Source organism: Lepus europaeus, chromosome 3 (genome assembly GCF_033115175.1).
Source record: "Lepus europaeus isolate LE1 chromosome 3, mLepTim1.pri, whole genome shotgun sequence".
Taxonomy (NCBI): domain Eukaryota; kingdom Metazoa; phylum Chordata; class Mammalia; order Lagomorpha; family Leporidae; genus Lepus; species Lepus europaeus.
In genome coordinates this window covers 94426867-94447533 of record NC_084829.1, presented here as the reverse complement: position 1 = coordinate 94447533, position 20667 = coordinate 94426867, and the positions used below count along the sequence as shown (strand labels likewise).

The 20667-nt window shown below is 41.3% G+C and overlaps 1 protein-coding gene across 1 annotated transcript in view; it reads right to left on the bottom strand.

The window, feature by feature from the left end:
* The window catches only part of KLHL32 (kelch like family member 32), a 243599-nt gene that overhangs the window by 111257 nt on the left and 111675 nt on the right, over nt 1–20667 (bottom strand). The window contains exon 4 of the mRNA XM_062187625.1: nt 5643–5750. Coding sequence (XP_062043609.1) covers nt 5643–5750 — 108 coding nt within the window. The remainder of the gene's footprint in view (nt 1–5642; nt 5751–20667) is intronic.

The window sequence follows — 20667 nt, the reverse complement described above, 5'->3', positions numbered from 1 at the left end:
CTTGCCACTAGGCTAAGTGGAATTTTGTGTTTTCTTAGATGGATTCACTCTGTTGTTGTTTTCTCCTTAAAGCAGATCCACCTAGTGACATGTCACCATTTATACCTGACCTAGCTTTCAGAACAGTGCCTGCAGAAGAGGAGTAGCTTCATGGCCGGGTCTGTTGTAACCATGGCATTTGTGTATGCTGTACAAGGACATCCACAAGGGTTGAGATGAATCCCAAGCTCTGCTTAAGCAGAGTATCGAACAGGGCGTGCTCAGAGGGAAGGCACATCTCTAATAAGTGCCAAGGCGGAGTGTGCTCATGTAGCCCTGTGTTTGCTGCTTGGTAGGAAAAGTGCATGCATTTTCAGGACATATATTACCCTAATGGAAAGTTTGCTTTTTCATTAAAATATCCAGGATGAAATCTGTGGGCCAATTTTAAGAAGGCTATACTTTAGAGCTGTGTGTAGGAGGGACACACACACGTCGTTACACTTAGCGGTATTCATTCATCACTCCCACTCTGTACTTCCAACTTCTCTCCAAGACAGCAACAATTTTCAGGCACTTAAAATCCTTAAATTTTATACTATACTTACTACAACTGACAAAACATACAATCAGCTGTCAGTTGAAATCGCTATAAGTAGATAAATTCAGTGTCAACCCTGAAATTTTATAAATCTATATACATGGCATGGTTAAAGACTATATGCCAGTGAATGTCCATTACAGTAACCAGTAACCCAGGAACTGAGGAATTATGCTTTCATTCATACCTCGATATTCCCAACTCTTCTTAATGTTAATTTCAATTCCATAGTAAGAGAAAGCAGCTTTTCACGATTCCTGAGTATATGACAATTTCACTTTTTTCCCCATTGTCTATATCCCTGCTGCAATGGGAACCCATTGACTGTGAAGTCACTTTAATGCTTATGAAACAGAATTCCTTGGATCTTGTCTAGGAAAGACCATATCAACTTCCACTCTGAAGCAGAGAGTGATCATATCAAGAGCACAAGTGTAACAATTCCAAATACTCCTAGACTGAGTGTTGCAAAGGTATAGCTTCTGTGTTGAGAGACCATTCTCTAAAATGTCAAAACACTTCCCTGCCTCCTTCAACAATACATAATAAACACAGCTTAACTTTTTCCTCATGGCAGAGGACATTCAAACAAGACAACAGACTTGAAATTAGGAGGACTGGGTTTAACTAATTGGGTCAGAATGTACTTGGAGAATGATCTCAATCAATTTGCTACACCTCCCTGGGCTTGATATGAGTTCACCCAATTTCCTCTGAGCTGTTTTAAAGAGGAGGTTAAACAGCACACATGAAGTTCCAAGTGCTGTATACTCTCTCTTTCAGAAGGTATTCCGTGAGATGTCAGCTCTGCCCCTCAGTACACAAACTGAACAGGTGAGTAGTTACCCTGTGCTGCAGGCCCAGCACTGCTCCATGCAGGCAGAGTCAAGAATGGTTCTCTGGGGCTGGCATTGTGGCACAGCAGGGTAAGCCTCTGCCTGTGACCCCAGCATCCATATGCATCGGTTCGAGTTCCAGATGCTCCATTTCCAATCCAGCAACCTGCTGGTACACCTGGGAAGGCAGTGGAGGATCATCCAAGTGCTTGGGCCCCTACTTTCTCTCTCTCTCTCTAACCACCTTTCAAGTAAATAAATAAGTCCTGAAAAATATGGGTCTCTGGTCTCCAGACAGAATAAATGCAAATCCAGGTCTGACCCCAGGTCTCTCCTCTGCTATCTCTTTCCCATTTTCCTTCTCCTTTTTTCCTTTTTTTTTTTTCCTTTGTGAAGGTGCATAAACTACCTACCTATACACTGTTTCTCATATTTCTCTTTTTCTCATAAAAGTGGAATCTGAGGCAGTGAGGCACCTGACTCTTGGGCTATCTCTATGGCTGCCCTTCTATAAACTTCTTACCTATTTCCAAGTAGTGTTTGTCTGTATGTGTGTATGTGTGTGTTTAATAAAGATTTATGTATTTATTTGAAAGGCAGTTAGAGAGGCAGAGGCAGAGAGAGAGAGAAAGAGAGAGAGCGGTCTTCCATCTGCTGGTTCACTCCCCAGATGGCTGTAACAGCCAGAGCTGCGCCTATCAGAAACCAGGAGCCAGGAGCTTTCTCTGCATCTTCCATATGGGTGCAGGGGTCCAAGGACTTGGGCCATCTTCTACTGCTTTCCCAGGCCACAGCAGAGAGCTGGATCAGAAGTGGAGCAGCTGGGACCCGAATCCTCGTGCATACGGGATGCTGGCACTGCAGGTGGCGGCTTTACGCACTACTCCACAGTGCCGGTCCCAGCCAAGTAGTGCTTTGACCTGTTGAAAAGTCAGCTACCCTTCTATTTTCAGCTCACATTTCAATGATGTTTTTTGCCACAGGCAGTAAACACACATACATACACCGACACACACATGCATGCATACATACATATATATATATGGTCTTCAAAAATTTCATGGAAAATAGAGTTAAAAGCTAAGAATATTTTGATAGAAAACACTTAAAAATCAAAGCATAGTTTTGTCACTATGTGCACTTCCCATAAACTTATTTGAAGAGCCCATGATTGTTTATGTGTGTACGAGTGTGTGTAAACTCGGACATTCTGAAAGAAAACACAAACTAATCAAGGCAAATAGAATGGTGGTTCTTAAATTTATATGTGTATTTTAGCTCAGCCTTCACAGCTATTGTTGTGCCCTTGTGTTTGCTGACAATTTAAACATACTTTATAGCCTTTAGCCTCTAAGTTTAAATTATTTAGTTGCTAATGTAGTTAAGAACAGCAACTATTTATTTAAGTAAGTTTTATTTTTAAAAAAACAGTATTTATGTCATTTCCATAGCACGTCAGTAAAGTATGAACTGGTGGCTATCAATCTTTGGAGACAGGCACACGTAACTTCAAGAATAATTCAGGTAAAAAAGAGACATTGCCTAAGTTAATTTTTTTAAGATTTATTTATTTATTTGAAAGGCAAAATTACAAACAGAGAGAGAAAGAGAGAGAGAGAGATTGATTTCATCCACTGATTCACTCCCCAAAAGGCCACAATGGCTGGATCTGGGCCATTCCAGAGCCTGGAGCTTCTTCTGGGTCTCCCAGGTTACGTGGCAAGGGCCCAAGGACTTGGGCCATTTTCTGCTGCTTTCTCAGGCACATTAGCAGGGAGCTGGATAGGAAATGGAGCAGCTAGGACTCGAACAGCATCCATATGGGGTGCTTCCATCACAGGCAGAGACTATCAGCTATGCCACAATGCCAGCCCCCTGCCTGCTTTAATTTTACAATGCATAAAATTTGGCTGGGCTGTCCTTGACTTTGTGGTCCATAACTTTTTTATAATTTTTTTAAATTTATATTTTAAGGAATACAAATTTCATAAGTACAACTTCAAGAATATAGTTATTCTTCCCACCACACCAGTCCTCCCACCCATACTCCCGCCCCTCTCCCTCCTCCCTCTCCCTTTGCCAGTCCCATTCTCCATTAAGATTCATTTTCAGTTAACTTTGTACACAGAAGACCAACTCTATACTAAGTCAAGATTTCAACTATTTGCACACTCACACACACACACACAACTATTTGAGCTAGTTTGCAGTTAACTCTCAATACAACTCATTGAAGACAGAAGTCCGGCATGGGTAGTTAGTGCAGTGACTCCTGTTGTTAACTTAATAGTTAACACTCTTATGCCTTATAGTATGATGGACGATTTTTCCTTTTCTTTTCACTATTTTCATTGTAGCTGCCAGAATTTCCTCAATTATTCTATGGAACATATCCTGAACTCTACTCACATCAGAAGAAAGTGGACAATATCATGTGTTTCTAGAGAAAATTTGGTGAAATGCTGAACTCCCATGCATTATCCCAGACCCAAATACCACCTTCTCTGGGGGAATGTTGTAATGATGGCCCCATGATGACCCACAACCACCTTTCTCCAAACTGTTTTATATTCTGCTTCCTTTACACTTCAATCCAAATGAGAATGTGTAATAATGTATTTGCCTATTTCTCTACCAGGATATGAACCTTTCAAGAGAAGAAGGTCTTTTTTTTTAAAGTATAGAAGATACTGAATCCAAGTTGGATGAAATGTAATCAAAGAACAAAATTTTACAAAAGTGGATAAATATCCAGTCTGTATATCGAGCTGATTTATCTGAGGAGTTCTCAAACATAGATGGATGCCCTTGGAAGATCCCTATGAATCCTGTCACAATTTTAGGAATGAATGAATTAGGATTTCAAACCATCACATTCTTTTTTTGTTTGTTTGTTTTGACAGGCAGAGTGGACAGTGAGAGAGAGTCAGACAGAAAGGTCTTCCTTTTTGCCGTTGGTTCACCCTCCAATGGCCGCCACGGTAGGCACACTGCAGCCGGCGCACCGCGCTGATCCGATGGCAGGAGCCAGGTGCTTCTCCTGGTCTCCCATGGGGTGCAGGGCCCAAGCACTTGGGCCATCCTCCACTGCACTCCCTGGCCACAGCAGAGAGCTGGCCTGGAAGAAGGGCAACTGGGACAGGATCGGTGCCCCGACCGGGACTAGAACCCGGTGTGCTGGCGCCGCAAGGTGGAGGATTAGCCTAGTGAGCCGCGGCACCGGCTCAAACCATCACATTCTAACCTAAGTGTCTTAGACCCAGACTCTGAGGTATGTGTGGAGGATAGGATGCCATATACTGGACATTGCTTTTTGGAGCTTTAATTTCTTTTGTTTTATTTTTAAGAAAAAAAAAAAAAAGCCATGAATGAATCACTGAGCTGCAGTGGTAACACTGAGAATTCAAGTTATCTGCAAAACTGTCTTTATGATAATTATTTAGTATATATATATATTTTTTATTTGACAGGCAGAGTTAGACAGTGAGAGAGAGAGACAGAGAGAAAGGTCTTCCTTCCATTGGTTCACCTCCAAAATGGCCGCTGTGGCCGGCGATGCGCTGATCCGAAGCCAGGAGCCAGGTGCCTCCTCCTGGTCTCCCATGCGGGTGCAGGGCCCAAGCACTTGGGCCATCCTCCACTGCCTTCCCGGGCTACAGCAGAAAGCTGGACTGGAAGAGGAGCAACTGGGACTAGAACCCGGTGCCCATATGGGATGCCAGCACCGCAGACGGAGGATTAACCAAGTTAGCCACAGCGCCGGCCACAGTTCTTTAGTATATATATATATATTTTTTTTTGACAGGCAGAGTCAGACAGTGAGAGAGAGAGAGACAGAGAGAAAGGTCTTCTTTTCGTTAGTTCACCCCCAAAATGGCCACTATGGCCGGCGCACTGCGCAGATCCGAAGCCAGGAGCCAGGTGCTTCCTCCTGGTCTCCCATGTGGGTACAGGGCCCAAGCACTTGGGCCATCCTCCACTGCCATCCTGGTACCAGCAAGCATTGAGTTAAGATTAAAATACTGTGTATACTGGATCATATTAAAAATCAAATTGCTCTGCTTACTCTCTACCACTTCAGTTATAAAAATTAAGTAGAATGTGAACAATTTGCCGAACACCAAAATGAGTAACAAGGATAACCCAATCTCATTCTGCAAGGTTAATCTCCTCTGTTTAGTTGTAGCTACAGTGTAAGGGCTCTCAGACAGCATATGGAACCATACCTGTCCTGTGTATGCAAACTCCAGAGCCTGCTTCAAGCCAAGGCTGGTCACACCATGCAAATTCACTTCATCAGCTCCACTTTCCACCATACAAAGGCTGAACATTGCCTGAAATCGGGGAAGAAAGACGAGAGGTAGAATTAGGGGATTTAACAAGCAAGCAAGGAAAGGTCCTGCAGCATATAGAAAACAAACACAAAAGTTTTAGGAGTTCAAGACGGATCTTGAGCTTTGAAATGCTCCTACAAAGCTTCATTCACACAGGTCACCAAGAGTCACTTTGATGTCCACAGTTACAGTAACAGTGCACACAGCAATGCTTTTCTCGTGCAGAGCCATATTGCAGGTGACGGTTTAGGCTCACTGAATTCATTCTCTCATCCTGTGGTCTCAGTGTTAGCAAGTAACGTACACCAGCCTGATGTCATAGAAAGTGGCACTTTTGTCTCTTGATTTCTCGGACTTTATTCTGCCTCATTTAGAGACACATGTTGTTCCTTTCATCTGCCTGGACCACACGTCCTATTCCTGTGACTCTCAAAGTGTGGCCCTGGGCTGGCAACATCAGCATCATCTGGGAACTTGTGTGAGTGTAGATTCTCAGGGCCTCACCCCGGACCCTCCGCACTGGAACCTCTGAATGAGACCCAACAGTCAGCATTCTAACAGGTCCTCCAGGTGACTCTGATGCCTGCGAGAATTCGAAAGCCATTGCTAAGTTGTTCACTGCAAACCAGTTTGCTCTCAATTATCCAAACTGAAACACCTGTTCTTCAATAAATGCTAGCATTCAATGAAAACTTGAAAATAAAAAAAAAAACTTGCCAAGTTAAACAATTTAATTTTTTCAAAAACAACACACCAAATCTCATGTTAATTTGTACACCTTTAATAAGTTTAACAAATACAGAATACATCCAATTTCAGCTACTGTGGATGATATACACTATTTGTTCTGCATAGGGAAGAATCAACCTTATCCAAGAGAGACCTGACCTTTTCTCTTGACTTCTGGGAGGTAACCTCTAGGCCCTTGAAATATCCTATTTGATAGGAGTGTCCTTGTTTGCTCAGGGGCTGTAGCCACCAACACTTTAACCGTGTGATTTGTGATGGAACTTTGCGTTATACCCTATCAGTTCTGATATCCAGAGAAACTGGACACTAAACATATTAGTTCAAACTCCAGAAGAGTGTACAGACCAAAGGTCAGCCACACAGTCAATATATGAATAGAGGAGCTCCTCAGGTTAGCAACCCTCTGTGCATATTGTCGAATACTGTGTCCAGGAGCAGGTAACACCATCTGTTACTCCATAGGTGAGAGGGAAGACAACCAGATCTATGTCTGGTTCCCCTCAAAAAGTCTGCCCTGGTGTCTCTTCCTTTGGTTTGTACCGACAGATTTGTATCTCTTTTCTGTAATAAACCATTACTCTGAGTTCAAAGTTTTCAGTGGGTTTGGTGACTTTATAGGGAATAACAAACCTCAAGATAGTGTTGGGAACCCCCTGAAACTTGCAACTGATGTTAAAAATGAGGAAAGTCTATGGAGATCATTCCTTCAGATTTTATAATTTGACTAACTTCATAGAAATATATTCTGTAGTCATAGAAAAACAAAAAAAAACTTTTCACTGTTCTATGTGGTATTTATTTAACTCATGCTAAATTTTAAATTTAAAAATGTGATTTTTTTTGCCAATGTACCCATGTGTAGCAATTTATTTTAATAAATTTGGTTTTAATCCTTACGATTCCATGTATTTTAAATTAATATGTATAGAATGAGCAGTATAAATTGATTGGTCCATTATTCACTGTAAAGATCCCCATTTCCATCTCACTGCATCAGACAGAGTTTTAAGGATTCGTAACAGAGAGGATTCCTGGGTCGGTTGTTTGGCCTGGTGGTTATGATACCACCTGAGATGCCTACAACCTGTATCTGAGTGTCCGGGTCTCAGTCCCAGGTCTACTCCTGATCCAGCTTCCTGCTAATGCACATCCTGGGAGGTAGCAATGGTGACTTAGGTAGCGGGGACCCTGCCATCTATGTGGGAGACCTGGATTGAGTTCCTGACTACTAGCTTCAGTCTGGCCTAGCCTTGGTTATTGTGAGTATTTGGGGAGTGAATCAGCAAATGGGAGCTCGTTCTTTCTCTCTCTCTCTCTGCCCCTCCAAATAAATTAAATAAATAAATAATTTTTAAAAGAAGAGGATTCTCTATGGTAACATAGTTTAAAGTTAAAAGTTTTACTGTTAGAAATACAAAATTATTCCCTCCTACCTAAGAAATATTTTAAGGAATATTTTTAAATACTTACAATTTGAGAAAATAAAAAATAACATTTAAAATATCCTAAATATTTTAGGAATATTTAATGTATAACATATGTGGTGGTATTTGATACCCATGGCACTATAACCTCCACCCCCAGAACTGGAGCTGCCACACTACTCCACCCCTCCTTAGTGCCCTAAACCCAGCACCAACACACATACCCATACCATAGGTAAGCTGTCACTAGCCTCACACCTGATACCTAGCGCTTCCTTGCACTCACTGGTTCCAGATGGTGCCTCAAGACCCCCAGAATGAATGTCTTTATGGGCCTCTCAGAATGGGTACCAGATTCAGCACTGCCACGCACCTCATTTGGCTGACACATTTGCACTACAAGTCTGATCCTTCACCACTCAATCTGGTCCAAAGTATCAAGAGGTGACTGTTCCTTCAAATGTACAAAGACCAATATGAGGCTACATGGAACACAAAGCATCAGAGGATTATTACACTGCAACAAAACACCAATTTCCAAGACCTTATACCAGAGTAATGGAGGTCTATGAATTGTCTGACAAAATAATTGGTTTAAGAAGCTACAAGAAAACACAGGGAGACAACTCAATGATATCAAGAAAACAGTACATAAGAAAAATGAGAATTTAAACAGAGATGGAAGCATTCAAAAGGAGAAAGTAAACAAAAAGATGAAAAGGAACCAAGTAGTAGTGTAATTATGGAGTGTAAATTCCTTTTAACTCTACTATAGAAGTGAAAAGGCAAACATTTATTAATGTATATACAATGTAAAAAGAAATAAACTCTGACTATAGGAACACAAAATGTGGGCAAGGAAGTAAAAGCGCAGAGTTTTGTGTGCAATTGATATTAACTTGTTATCAACTTAGACTACAAAATATTTTATGCAGGCCTCAATATTATTACAGAGGGAAAAACACTTATAATAGATATAAAAAAGATAAATAGAAAAGATTCAAAGCCAACCATTACAAAAAAAAAGAGCAAATAACAAAAGGAAGGCAACAACAAAAAAGGAAACCATCTCTATTCAATTTAGTATGAAAATTCTAGCCCAAGCAATTAGATGAGAAAAAGATATAAAACACATATGAAAAAGGAAGAAGTCATGTGCTTTAAGGAGACAAGATTATACATAGAAAATCCTAGACTCAACTACAGCAATGAAAAAAAAAACTACTATCACTTATCAAAGAGTTCAGTAAAGTTGTAGGATTAAAAAATCAACATACAAAAGTTTAATAAGGTTGTAGGATTACATATAACATACAAAAGTCAATGGCATTTCTATAACAAGCAATAAACAATCAATCCCATAGCAACAATAATAATAAAATACTTAGGAATATATTTAAACAAAGACATGAAAAATTTATACACTGAAATACAAAATATTAATAAAAGAAATTAAGGAATATAGAGACAAATTGAAAGACATCTGATATTTATAAACTGATAAAAATTAATTAAAATATCATATCCTTATTAAAATTCCACATGTATTCCTCACTTTAATAGAAAAAAATCCTGAAATTCAAATGGAGGGTCTGATGTTGTGGTGCATCAGATTAAGCCACTGCCTGTGATGCAAGCATCCCATATAAGTACCAGTTCAAGTCCCGGCTGCCCCACTTCTGATCCAGCTCCCTGCTAATGTGCCTGGGAAAGAGGCAGAAGATAGCCCAAGTGGTTGGGCCCCTGACACCCATGTGGGAGACCTGGGTGGACTTCCAGGTTCCTGGCTTCAGCCTGGCCCAGCCCTGGAGGTTGTGGCCATTTGGGGAGTGATCCAGAGGATGGAAGATTCCTCTCTCTGTGTGTCTCTCCCTCTCTCTCTCTCTAATCTGCCTTTCGAATAAATCAATCTTAAAACTCAAATGAAGCCACAGAAGACCCTGAGTAGTCAAAGTAATCATGAGCAAGAAGGACAATGCTGAAAGAATCATGCTTGATTTCAAAACATTTTTGAAGGCTATAGTAATCAAAACAGTAAGGTTTTGGCATAAAAGCAGACATATATATGGCCCATGCAACAGAACTGAGGACCCCAAAATAAATCTACCCATCTATGGCAACCATTCTTTAACAAGTGAGCCAAGAACACACAATAGGGAAAGGACACCCTCTTTAATATGTGGTGTTAGAAAAAAATGGAGGCCGGCGCCGTGGCTCAACAGGCTAATCCTCCGCCTTGCGGCGCCGGCACACCGGGTTCTAGTCCCGGTCGGGGCACCGATCCTGTCCCGGTTGCCCCTCTTCCAGGCCAGCTCTCTGCTGTGGCCAGGGAGTGCAGTGGAGGATGGCCCAAGTGTTTGGGCTCTGCACCCCATGGGAGACCAGGAGAAGCACCTGGCTCCTGCCATCGGAACAGCGCGGTGCGCCGGCCGCAGCACGCTACCGCGGCGGCCATTAGAGGGTGAACCAACGGCAAAGGAAGACCTTTCTCTCTGTCTCTCTCTCTCTCTCTCTCTCTCACTGTCCACTCTGCCTGTCAAAAAATAAAAAAAAATAAAAAAAAATGGAGAAGAATAAAAGAAGAATGCAGAAGAATAAAATCAGATCCTGGTTTCACAACATATACAAAAATCATTTTTTCTAAAGATTTATTTATTTATTTATTTGAAAGTTACAGGTACAGAGAAAGAGAGAGAGGGAGAGAGAGAGAGAGGTCTTCCATTTGTTAGCTCACCCCCCCCCACAATGGCCAGTCCAAAGCCAGGAGTTTCTTCAGGGTCTCCCACATGGGTGTGGGGGTGCAAGTACCAGGCCCATCCTCCACTGCCTTCCCAAGCACACTAACAGGGACCTGGATGTGAAGTGGAGCAGCCAGGACTCAAACCAGCGCCCATATAGGATGCCTGAGTTGCAAGAGGCAGCTTTACCTCCCATGCCACAATATCAGCCTCCAAAAAATCATTTAAAAATATATTAAAGTCTTAAGGATAAATCTGAAACTATGCAGAAAAGTAGAAGAAAGTCTCCTTGACATTGATCTGGGCAATTATTTCTTTTCAAAGATTTATTTACTTATTTGAAAGGCAGAATTATAGAGAGGCAGAGGCAGAGAGAGAGAAAGGGGGGGTCTTCCATCCACTTGTTCACTCCCCAAACAGCCGCAATGGTTGGAGGTGGGCCAATCCAAAGCCAGGAGCTAGAAGTTTCTTCCAGGTCTCCCACGCGGGTGCAGGGGCCCAAGCAGTCGGGCCATCTTATACTGCTTTCTCAGGCCATAGCAGACAGCTGGATGGGAAGTGGGGCAGCTGGGACTTCAACTGGTGCCCAAATGGGATGCAGGCACTTCTGGCAGCAGCTTTACCTGCTACACCACAGTGCTGGCCCAGCAATGCTTTTTTAGATATGACAACAAAAACACAGGCAACTGAAGCAAAAATAGACAAGTGAGAATGTGCCAAACTAAAAAGTTTCTTCATGGAAATTTACCGACATATTAAAAAGGTAACCTAGGGGTGAGCATTTGGAGCAGTGCTTAAGCCTCTAGTTGGGACACCTGCATCCCATATGGCAGTGCTTATGTTCAAGTCCCAACTGGGATTTCAATTTCAGTTTCCTGATAATTAACGCCTTTGGGAGACAGCACTGATAGCTCAAGTAGCTGGGTCCCTGCCTTCCACATGGAAGACCCATATTCATTTCCAGGCTTCCGGCTTTTCCCTGGCCCAGCTCTGGCTGTTATGCACATCTGGGATGTGATAGTGGTGAGAAGATCTCTATCTGCCTTTCACATAAACAAAATAAAATTTTAAATTTAGAAAATAATAAAAGGAAACCTATGGAATGGGACAAAATATTTGCAAATCATATATATTACAAGGGGTTAATATCCAAAATATATGAGAATATCATACAACTCAATAACAAAAACCAAGTAAGCCAAAAAATAAAAATCCCAAATAGCTGGATTAAAAAAATGGGTGAAGGGTTTAAATAGATCTATCTCCAAAGAAGATATACAAGTGGTCAACAGGTGTATGAAAATGTGCTCAGTATCACATATCATCAGGGAAAAGCAAATCAAAACTACAAAATCACACACACCTGTTAGAATCACTATTATCAAAAATATGTATGTTTTGGTGTACATGTGGAGAAAAGGGAATGCTTGTTCACTGTTGCTGGGAATGTAAACTGGTATAGTCATTGTGGGAAACAGTATAGAGGTGGCTAAAAAATTAAAAACAGAACTACCTTATGAATCAGCGATCCCATCTATGGGTATAAATGTAAAAGAAATGAAATCAGTATCTCAAGGAGACAGCTACACTCCCACATTCATGGCAAGATATGGAAGTGACCTAAATGTTCATCAATGGATGAGTATATAAAGAAAATGTCATTAATATCACATATATATGTATATACATTTTTTTAAAAGATTTTATTTATTTATTTGAAAGGCAGAATTATACAGACAGAAGCAGAGAGAGAAAGAGGGAGGTTGGGGCCAGTGCCGTGGCTCACTTGGTTAATCCTCCGCCTGCGCTGCTGGCATCCCATATGGGCTCTGGGTTCTAGTCCTGGCTGCTCCTCTTCCAGTCCAGCTCCCTGCTGTGGCCAGAGAAGGCAGTGGAGGATGGCCCAAGTGCTTGGGCCCCTGTACCCGCATGGGAGACCAGGAAGAAGCACCTGGCTCGTGGCTTCAGACCGGCGCAGTTACAGCCATAGCGGCCATTTAGGGAGTCTCTCTCTCTCAGTCTGTAACTCTCCACCTATCAAATAAATAAAAAATTTTAAAAAAAGAGAGAGGTCTTCCATCTGTTGGTTCACTCCCCAAATTGCTGCAATGGCTGGAGCTACACCGATTGAAGCCAGGAGCCAGGAGCTTCTTCCAGGTCTCCCATGTGGGTGCAATTGTCCAATAACTTGGGCCATATTCTACTGCTTTCCAATCAGCTCTCAGCTTAGCTCACTATACCACAGGGCCAGTCCCTATGTATACATTAAAGGACATTTTCAAAATGTCACTGGAAAAAGAAAAGATATTGTATATTTTTCTATGAATATTTTGAAGATTACTATATATATTATATATGTATAACGTAATGTTATTCAGCCTTAAAAAACAAAAATAAATTCTGTCTGTTGCAAGATGGATCAATCTGGTAAATACTGTGCTCAGTGAAATAAGCCAGATACAGAATGCCAGATACTGGATAATCTCACTTATACATGAAATCTAAAATAGTCAGACTTGTGTGCCAGGGACTGGGTGGAGTGGGGGGAGGGACATGTTGGTCAAAAACCACAAAATTTCAGTTATGCACGATGAATAAGTTCCGGAGATCCAATGTACAACAATGTGACTGCAGTTAACAATTCCATACTATATATTTAAATTTTGCTAGGAGAGTAGATTTTTTTTTTTTATTCAGTAAATAAAATTTTCCCCTTACATTCTTTTTTTTTAACTTTTATTTAATAAATATAAATTTCCAAAGTACAGCTTTTGGATTACAGTGGCTTTTCCCCCCTATAACCTCCCTCTCACCCGCAACCCTCCCATCTCCAGCTCCCTCTCCCATCTCATTCACATCAAGATTCTTTTTTTTTTTTTTTTTTTTTTTTTGGACAGGCAGAGTGGACAGTGAGAGAGAGAGACAGAGAGAAAGGTCTTCCTTTGCCGTTGGTTCACCCTCCAATGGCCACCGCGGCCGGCGCACCACACTGATCCAAAGGCAAGAGCCAGGTGCTTCTCCTGGTCTCCCATGGGGTGCAGGGCCCAAGCACTTGGGCCATCCTCCACTGCACTCCCGGGCCACAGCAGAGAGCTGGCCTGGAAGAGGGGCAACCGGGACAGAATCCGGTGCCCCGACCGGAACTAGAACCTGGTGTGCCAGCATCGCAAGGCGGAGGATTAGCCTATTGAGCCGTGGCGCTGGCCAAGATTCATTTTCAATTCTCTTTATATACAGAAGATCAATTTAGTATATACTAAGTAAAAATTTCAACAGTTTGCATCCACACAGAAACACAAAGTGTAAAATACTGTTTGAGTACTAGTTATAGCATTAATTCACATTGAACAACACATGAAGGACAGAGATCCTACATGAGGAGTAAGTGCACAGTGACTCCTGTTGTTGACTTAACAAATTGACACTCTTGTTTATGGCATCAGTAATCACCCTAGGCTCTTGTCATGAGTTGCCAAGGCTATGGAGGCCTTTTGAGTTTGCCGACTCTGATCATATTTAGACAAGGTCATAGTCAAAGTGGAAGTTCTCGCCTCCCTTCAGAGAAAGGTACCTCCTTTGATGACCTGTTCTTTCCACTGGGATCTCACTCGCAGAGATCTTTCATTTAGGTCATTTCATTTCCTTTATTTTATTTTATTTATTTATTTTTTTGCCAGAGTGTCTTGGCTCTCCATGCCTGAAATACTCTCATGGGCTTTTCAGCTGGATCTGAATGCCTTAAGGGCTGATTCTGAGGCCAGAGTGCTATTTAGGACATCTGCCATTCTATGAGTCTGCTGTGCATCCCACTTCCCATGTTGGATCCTTCTCTCCCTTTTTGATTCTATCAGTTAGTATTAGCAGACACTAGTTGTGTTTATGTGGTCCCCTTAACTGTTAATCCTATCATTATTATCAATTATGAACAGAAACTGATCATTTGGACTAGTGAGATGGCATTGGTACATGCCACCTTGATGGGATTGAATTGGAATCTCCTGGCACGTTTCTCACTTAGGAGAGTAGATTTTTAAGTATTCTTAGTCCAAAAAATAAATAGATGAACAATGAAAGAAAGAGAAAGCTATAACTATGTGAGGTTATAGATATGCTAATTAGCTTAATTTTGGTGATTATTTTACAATGCACATATTTATGAAAACCTCAAACTGTACACTTCCAATGTATATAAAAATTGTATTTGTCAATTATACACCAATAAAATGAAAGGAAAGAGCTCTGGACTTTTTTTTCTTTAAGATTCATTCACTTATTTGAAAGACAGAGTTACGGAGAAAGAGGGACAGAGATCTTCCATCTGCTGGTTCACTCACCAAAAGGCCACAATGGCCAGGGCTGCCGGGTCAGGAAGAAGTTAGAAGCCAGGAGTTTCATCCAGGTCTCCCTTGTGGGCAGCAGGGAGCCAACTTGGACCATAGTCCCCTGCTTTCCCATGGAGCTAGATTGGAAGTGGAGCAGCCAGGACCCAGATCAGCACCCATATGGAATTCTGGCATTGCAGGCAACAGCTTAACCCAATGCACCACAATGCCAGCCCCAAAAGCCCTGGATCTGAAGTCACAAAATCCTCAGCGTGGGTAGAGCGCAGTGAGTAAGGGCACATCTATAACCAAACATTTCTGAATTTGAATACTCACAAGAGACTGTGGGCAAGCATTCTACCTCTCAGTGAGTGAGTCAGTTTTCTTATCTGAAAAACTGTCCAAAACTTGTACCCACTTCATGAGCTGGTTTGACTATTATAGATAGTAATATAAAGGCTTTAGTACGATGCCCAACTTACGGAAAGCTTGTAGAAAAACTTATTTTCTGTGATAAAAATGAAATAGAATGAAGTTTCTTTCATGTATCCTTTGTTAAAAGGATTGATACATTAAGAGAAGTACCCAGTTACTGGCTTTTTTTTTTTTTGGGGGGGGGGGTGTGTCAAGTGTAGTTATAGATTTTAAAAGATGCTGAAAAAAAATTAACTTTGGGTTAAGTGGATTCTGATTATGTATATGTAGAAGACAGAATGAAATTTCAAAATTAAAAGCAAAAATCCAATTAATCTTCCAATTTGTATAATTCTGAATTTCTGATTTTTCTTCTCCTTGTGATCATTTCAAAAAGAACCTAAAATAAATTTCAGCTTTTCAATTTCTGCTTTCTGTTATATAGGTGGATGGCTTTTTAATATTCCATATACCAATTTCTTTGTTTAGGTCTCCCAGGTTGCAATTGTACCCAGTGCAGTGACCAGCTGATTTCAATCCACCCCATATACAAAGCAAGACAGAAAGGGTTCAAATTGTGGATGAACGATCTGGGTTAATGAAATGGAAAAACTTTCTGAGAGCAAAGGTTGAAATACAGAACAGGCTGCCACAGGAGTTTTGAAAATTTGCTCTCCTAAGGTCTTTTAAAAGTAACCAGGGTGATGCTGTTATAAAACAGAGGTCCTCAATCAGAGCATTGTGAGCCACTGAACTTGAAGCCTGCCTAGTAGGTGGGGGAGAGAACACTATTCCTTAAATAATCTACAGCTATGTTTGTACATGTTGTATAAGCAATGAAAAACCACCAAATGGGTAATTGCTTTATATCAGTGCAATTAAGTAAGTCTGTCTAAGCTATAATACAGTCACACGTCACTTAAAGACAAGGATATGTTTTGAGAACATGACATTAGGCAGTTTCATCATTTTGCAAACATCATACAGGGTGCTTAAACAAACCTAGATGGTATAAACCAATCACTCAATGAGCCTCTTGACGCAATCAGAGGAGCAGTAAACATAAGGCATACAAGGCAGCTGAGAGTGTTAACACAGCATACTGTTTTATAGTAACTTTTTTTCTTAAAGATTTATTTATTTTTTGAAAGACAGAATTGGGGGGGGGGGCGGTCATTCATCTGCTGGTTCACTCCCCCAAACGGCCGCACTGGCCAAAGCCAGGAGCTAGGAGTTTCTTCTGATTCTCCCATGTGGGTGCAGGGGCCCAAGGACTTGATCAACCCTCCACTGCTTTATCCAGGCACGTTAGCAGGAAGTTGGATCAGAAGTAGAGCAGCTGTGTCTCAAACCAGTGCCCATATGGGATACTGGCACTGCAGGAGGTGGCTTTACTTATTATGCCACAGTGCTGGCCCCTTATAGTAACTTTTTAAATCTATGGAGTAAGTACTAAATAACAATAAAAGTATAGTATACTGTAGTTCACTATAGTACATAAATCAGTAACATACTTGTTTATTATCAAATATTGTATCTCGACCTTAACTGTATTGCTAAACATTTATACAACCTAGCTGTAAGTAAATGTGTTTACATCGTTGTCACCACAAACATATGAGAAATGCCTGTGCTTTGACAAGATGGCTATGACATCACTAGACAACAAGAATTCTTCAGCTGTACTGTAATGCTGTGGGGCCACTGTCATGCAAGCAGTCTGTCATTGACTGAAACGTTATTCTGCTGTTCATGATTGTAGAGGGAATGGAAAGACTTTTAGTTGTAACCCATTTACATAGGTATTATATGGATCATTACAAGAACATGCATCACATGCATATTTCAGACAGTTGGCTTTTTAAAATGTGTTGCATTTTTAATGTTTGAAACAATGCAGGAAGACATATATGACTCCAATTCTGGTTCTGTAACCAGGTGGGCAATTTACCTTGAATACCTGACCTTTGGTTAATCTATTAACTTCTCTTGGCCTAAGCTCCTTCCCTGTAAAATGGGGATAATACCAACTTCCAGAGTAATCTTTTTTTTTTTTAATTTTTGACAGGCAGAGTGGACAGTGAGAGAGAGACAGAGAGAAAGGTCTTCCTTTGCCGTTGGTTCACCCTCCAATGGCCAGCGCGCCGCGCTGATCCGAAGGCAGGAGCCAGGTGCTTCCTCCTGCTCTCCCATGGGGTGCAGTACCCAAGAACTTGGGCCATCCTCCACTGCACTCCCGGGCCACAGCAGAGAGCTGGCCTGGAAGAGGGGCAACCGGGACAGAATCCGGCGCCCCAACTGGGACTAGAACCTGGTGTGCCGGCACCGCGAGGCGGAGGATTAGCCTGTTGAGCCACGGCGCCGGCCCCCAGAGGAGTCTTAAAGTTTAGGTAAAATGCTCATTGCCCCATGTCAGCAGGAAGTAGCTCTAAAGATTATCATCCCTCTAACTCCTCCTGGACTTTTGGAACTAATGTAATCCCATACAACTCTTGCTTTTTAAAAAACAAAAGGGGGAATGTTAGTAAAATGGTGCAGTCTTATCTATGGTAGGAGCTATACCCCAGACACCATCCTAGGCTGTAGCCCCCATCACCATTGCTGGAAGCCAGGTGGCCACATGGCCCAACCATCAGTGTCAGCTCCATCCCCATCCTAATAGGATTCACTGCTCCTACTTCCCTGCCCACCCCTGGCAAAGTTTTAAGAGGACCTGTTCCTGAACATGTGGCTCTCTTTCCCTCCATCTCCTGATCTCTCTCTCGCTCTCACTCTCTGTCTCTCTCTCTCATTCCTCTCTTATGCTCTTCTTCTCTCTCTTCTTCCTTCTTCACCCCTCCCCTCTGGTCTGTTGGGTTTCTCTCAATAAACCCCTTCCCTTAAAAAAAAAAAAGTTTAAGTACAATGATGCACAAGTTAAGCATAATACTTGGTACACTGTGGATGCTCAATAAACAGAAACTGTTACGATAATCCAGGTTGACTGTTCTGCTTTCCAAGGTCCCACTTTGATACCAGCTGAAATGAGAGCTGACAAATGGCCCAGACCACTCAACTCCTGCTGAAATCTATTCTTTTCATAGATTGTCTTAATGAGAATCCCATTCTAAATTCCCATCTCTACTGCATACTCCTACACCCCAACTTTATGGGATGATCTATTCACAAAAATAATCAGCACAATTTCTACAAACACAGGTCTTCCATTATGATATCTTACTGTCTTAGTAGTTTAACACCATAGTTTAATGCTTATCATAGCTTTAAAAAATTAGTTAACAAAGATAAAAAAGGAACTGTTAAATTGAGGTCTATTTCTCAGTTTAATAAATTTTCAAAGCACCCAAATTAGGAAAAACATCATTAAACACCACCAACGTAAGAAGAACCCATTCATTGGGCACAGTGAAACACCAGCTACCCAGCTAGCTTGCCCAGGATAATAAAACGTCAATGACCTGCTAAGCCCACAGGGAAGGGCAAAGCCTCCTTTGGTGATAAAAGGGGTAAGAAGATGGCGCTATCTTTTAGCATTATACTTCTCGAAAAGGTAAACTCTAAGCTCCACGAAGCTGGGCATCAGAACTTCCCAACTCACTGTAGTACCCATAGACATTAGCATGCCTGACATGGATTCAACAAATGCAGGTGAATGAATGAATACATCAACATGTTCTTAAAAAACTCTTGTGCAGATAATGTCCTATTGTTTTACATTAATGCTATAAACAAAAAGAATTAGTGCTACATAAGCAAGCGCTTTTGCTTGAAAGGTGTGTTTGGCACTGAAATATAAAATCATGAAGCTAAAGAGAAAGAGCATCCACCTTAAGCTAAATGCTTCAGAAATACAAGTGAGCCCAAAGCCAGACATTTAGAAAAGGAATTTTTAAATAGAACATACGGCAATGTCCTCCATCAAGCCACAACACTCTGCCAAGCCTGGGATAAGGCTCTGTATAGAAACAGGAAAGCATTGCAGACCCTTGCCTGGTTCACACTGGTTGGTTTTTTTTTTTTTTTTTTTTTTGGAAGAGGCTTGGTCAGGCTGTGATTTACAGTTGTTACAGCTCACTCTTGGCTGATAATGTGCCGTCACCACCACAAATCTTTCTAATTGAAAACCCAGTGTGTGAGAACATAACACAGCGTAAGTGCCTACCACACAGGGAGCTGTGGATTTATGGTGTGTTATTGCCTTTATTTCACAGAAAAATGACACGATGGAGTCTTTAAATCACGGTACATGTGCTTGTTTTCTTGGGTCACTTTAGTTTTCATGCACCCACAAGATGAGCCACACTCACATTTAGGTTGGTACACTGTGCCACAACACTTGCTGGCAGGACTTCTGCCGCAGCTTCAAAAAGAAGTATGATGGCAGATGGCACACTTTCCTGGGCACTGAAAGCTGGTGAAACACACCTGGTAATGCCTGAGAAGCTTTGGGGTTATACTGGATGTGGCAAGTTATATTGGTTGTGGCAAGAAATTAATATGAATATCCATTTTAACCAGGAATCCGAATAACCTTTCAGGTGAAATAATTGAATCTGGGGACACAATCACCCTTACCTTGTAAGGCAGTTAAATGAAAGTAGACATGTTTAAAGAAGTTCAATGAAACAAGCAATTTGCAATGTTTGCAGCAGATCCAACTTGGTCCCTCACATCTTCTGTGAGCTCAGTGTGACATAATTAGTGATGTTTACAGTGCTCATGAGGTTGGCACTAGCTTCAGAATCAACAAAGACTACATTTTGCTCAATTTAGTGTGAATAATGATTGTCCTTTATTGCATTTTGGTAATATCTCACGTACAGACTGGCCAGTAAATTTCAGCAAAAGACTGTTCAATTAACCTCAGTGTTCCCTTTCCCTTCCATTAGGGAGAAGGGGGCCCTGACACAGTTCGAGTGGACTGCGATCCTCCTTTATCTCACAAATACAGAAGGAACTCAATCCATCCAGGGAGCTTAATGGATTGCAAGAATGGAGATGTTTGGTTGGTGGGGGTTTCTCCTATACATTTAGAGCTATTTTAATTTTTTCTCAAACAATATAATAATACTCAAGGAATAACATATCACAGAACAAACTAAAGCTGTAAAATTATATTAATGTAAATAAAAAATTAGGTAGCAAAACTTATTATCTCTAAATTATTAATTTTCTTTCCTCTTTGTTATTTTAACATTTTATTTCAGAATAGTTTTAAACTTAGAAAACAAAAATTGAGTTAATAAGACAAACAGTTCCCAATAACCCC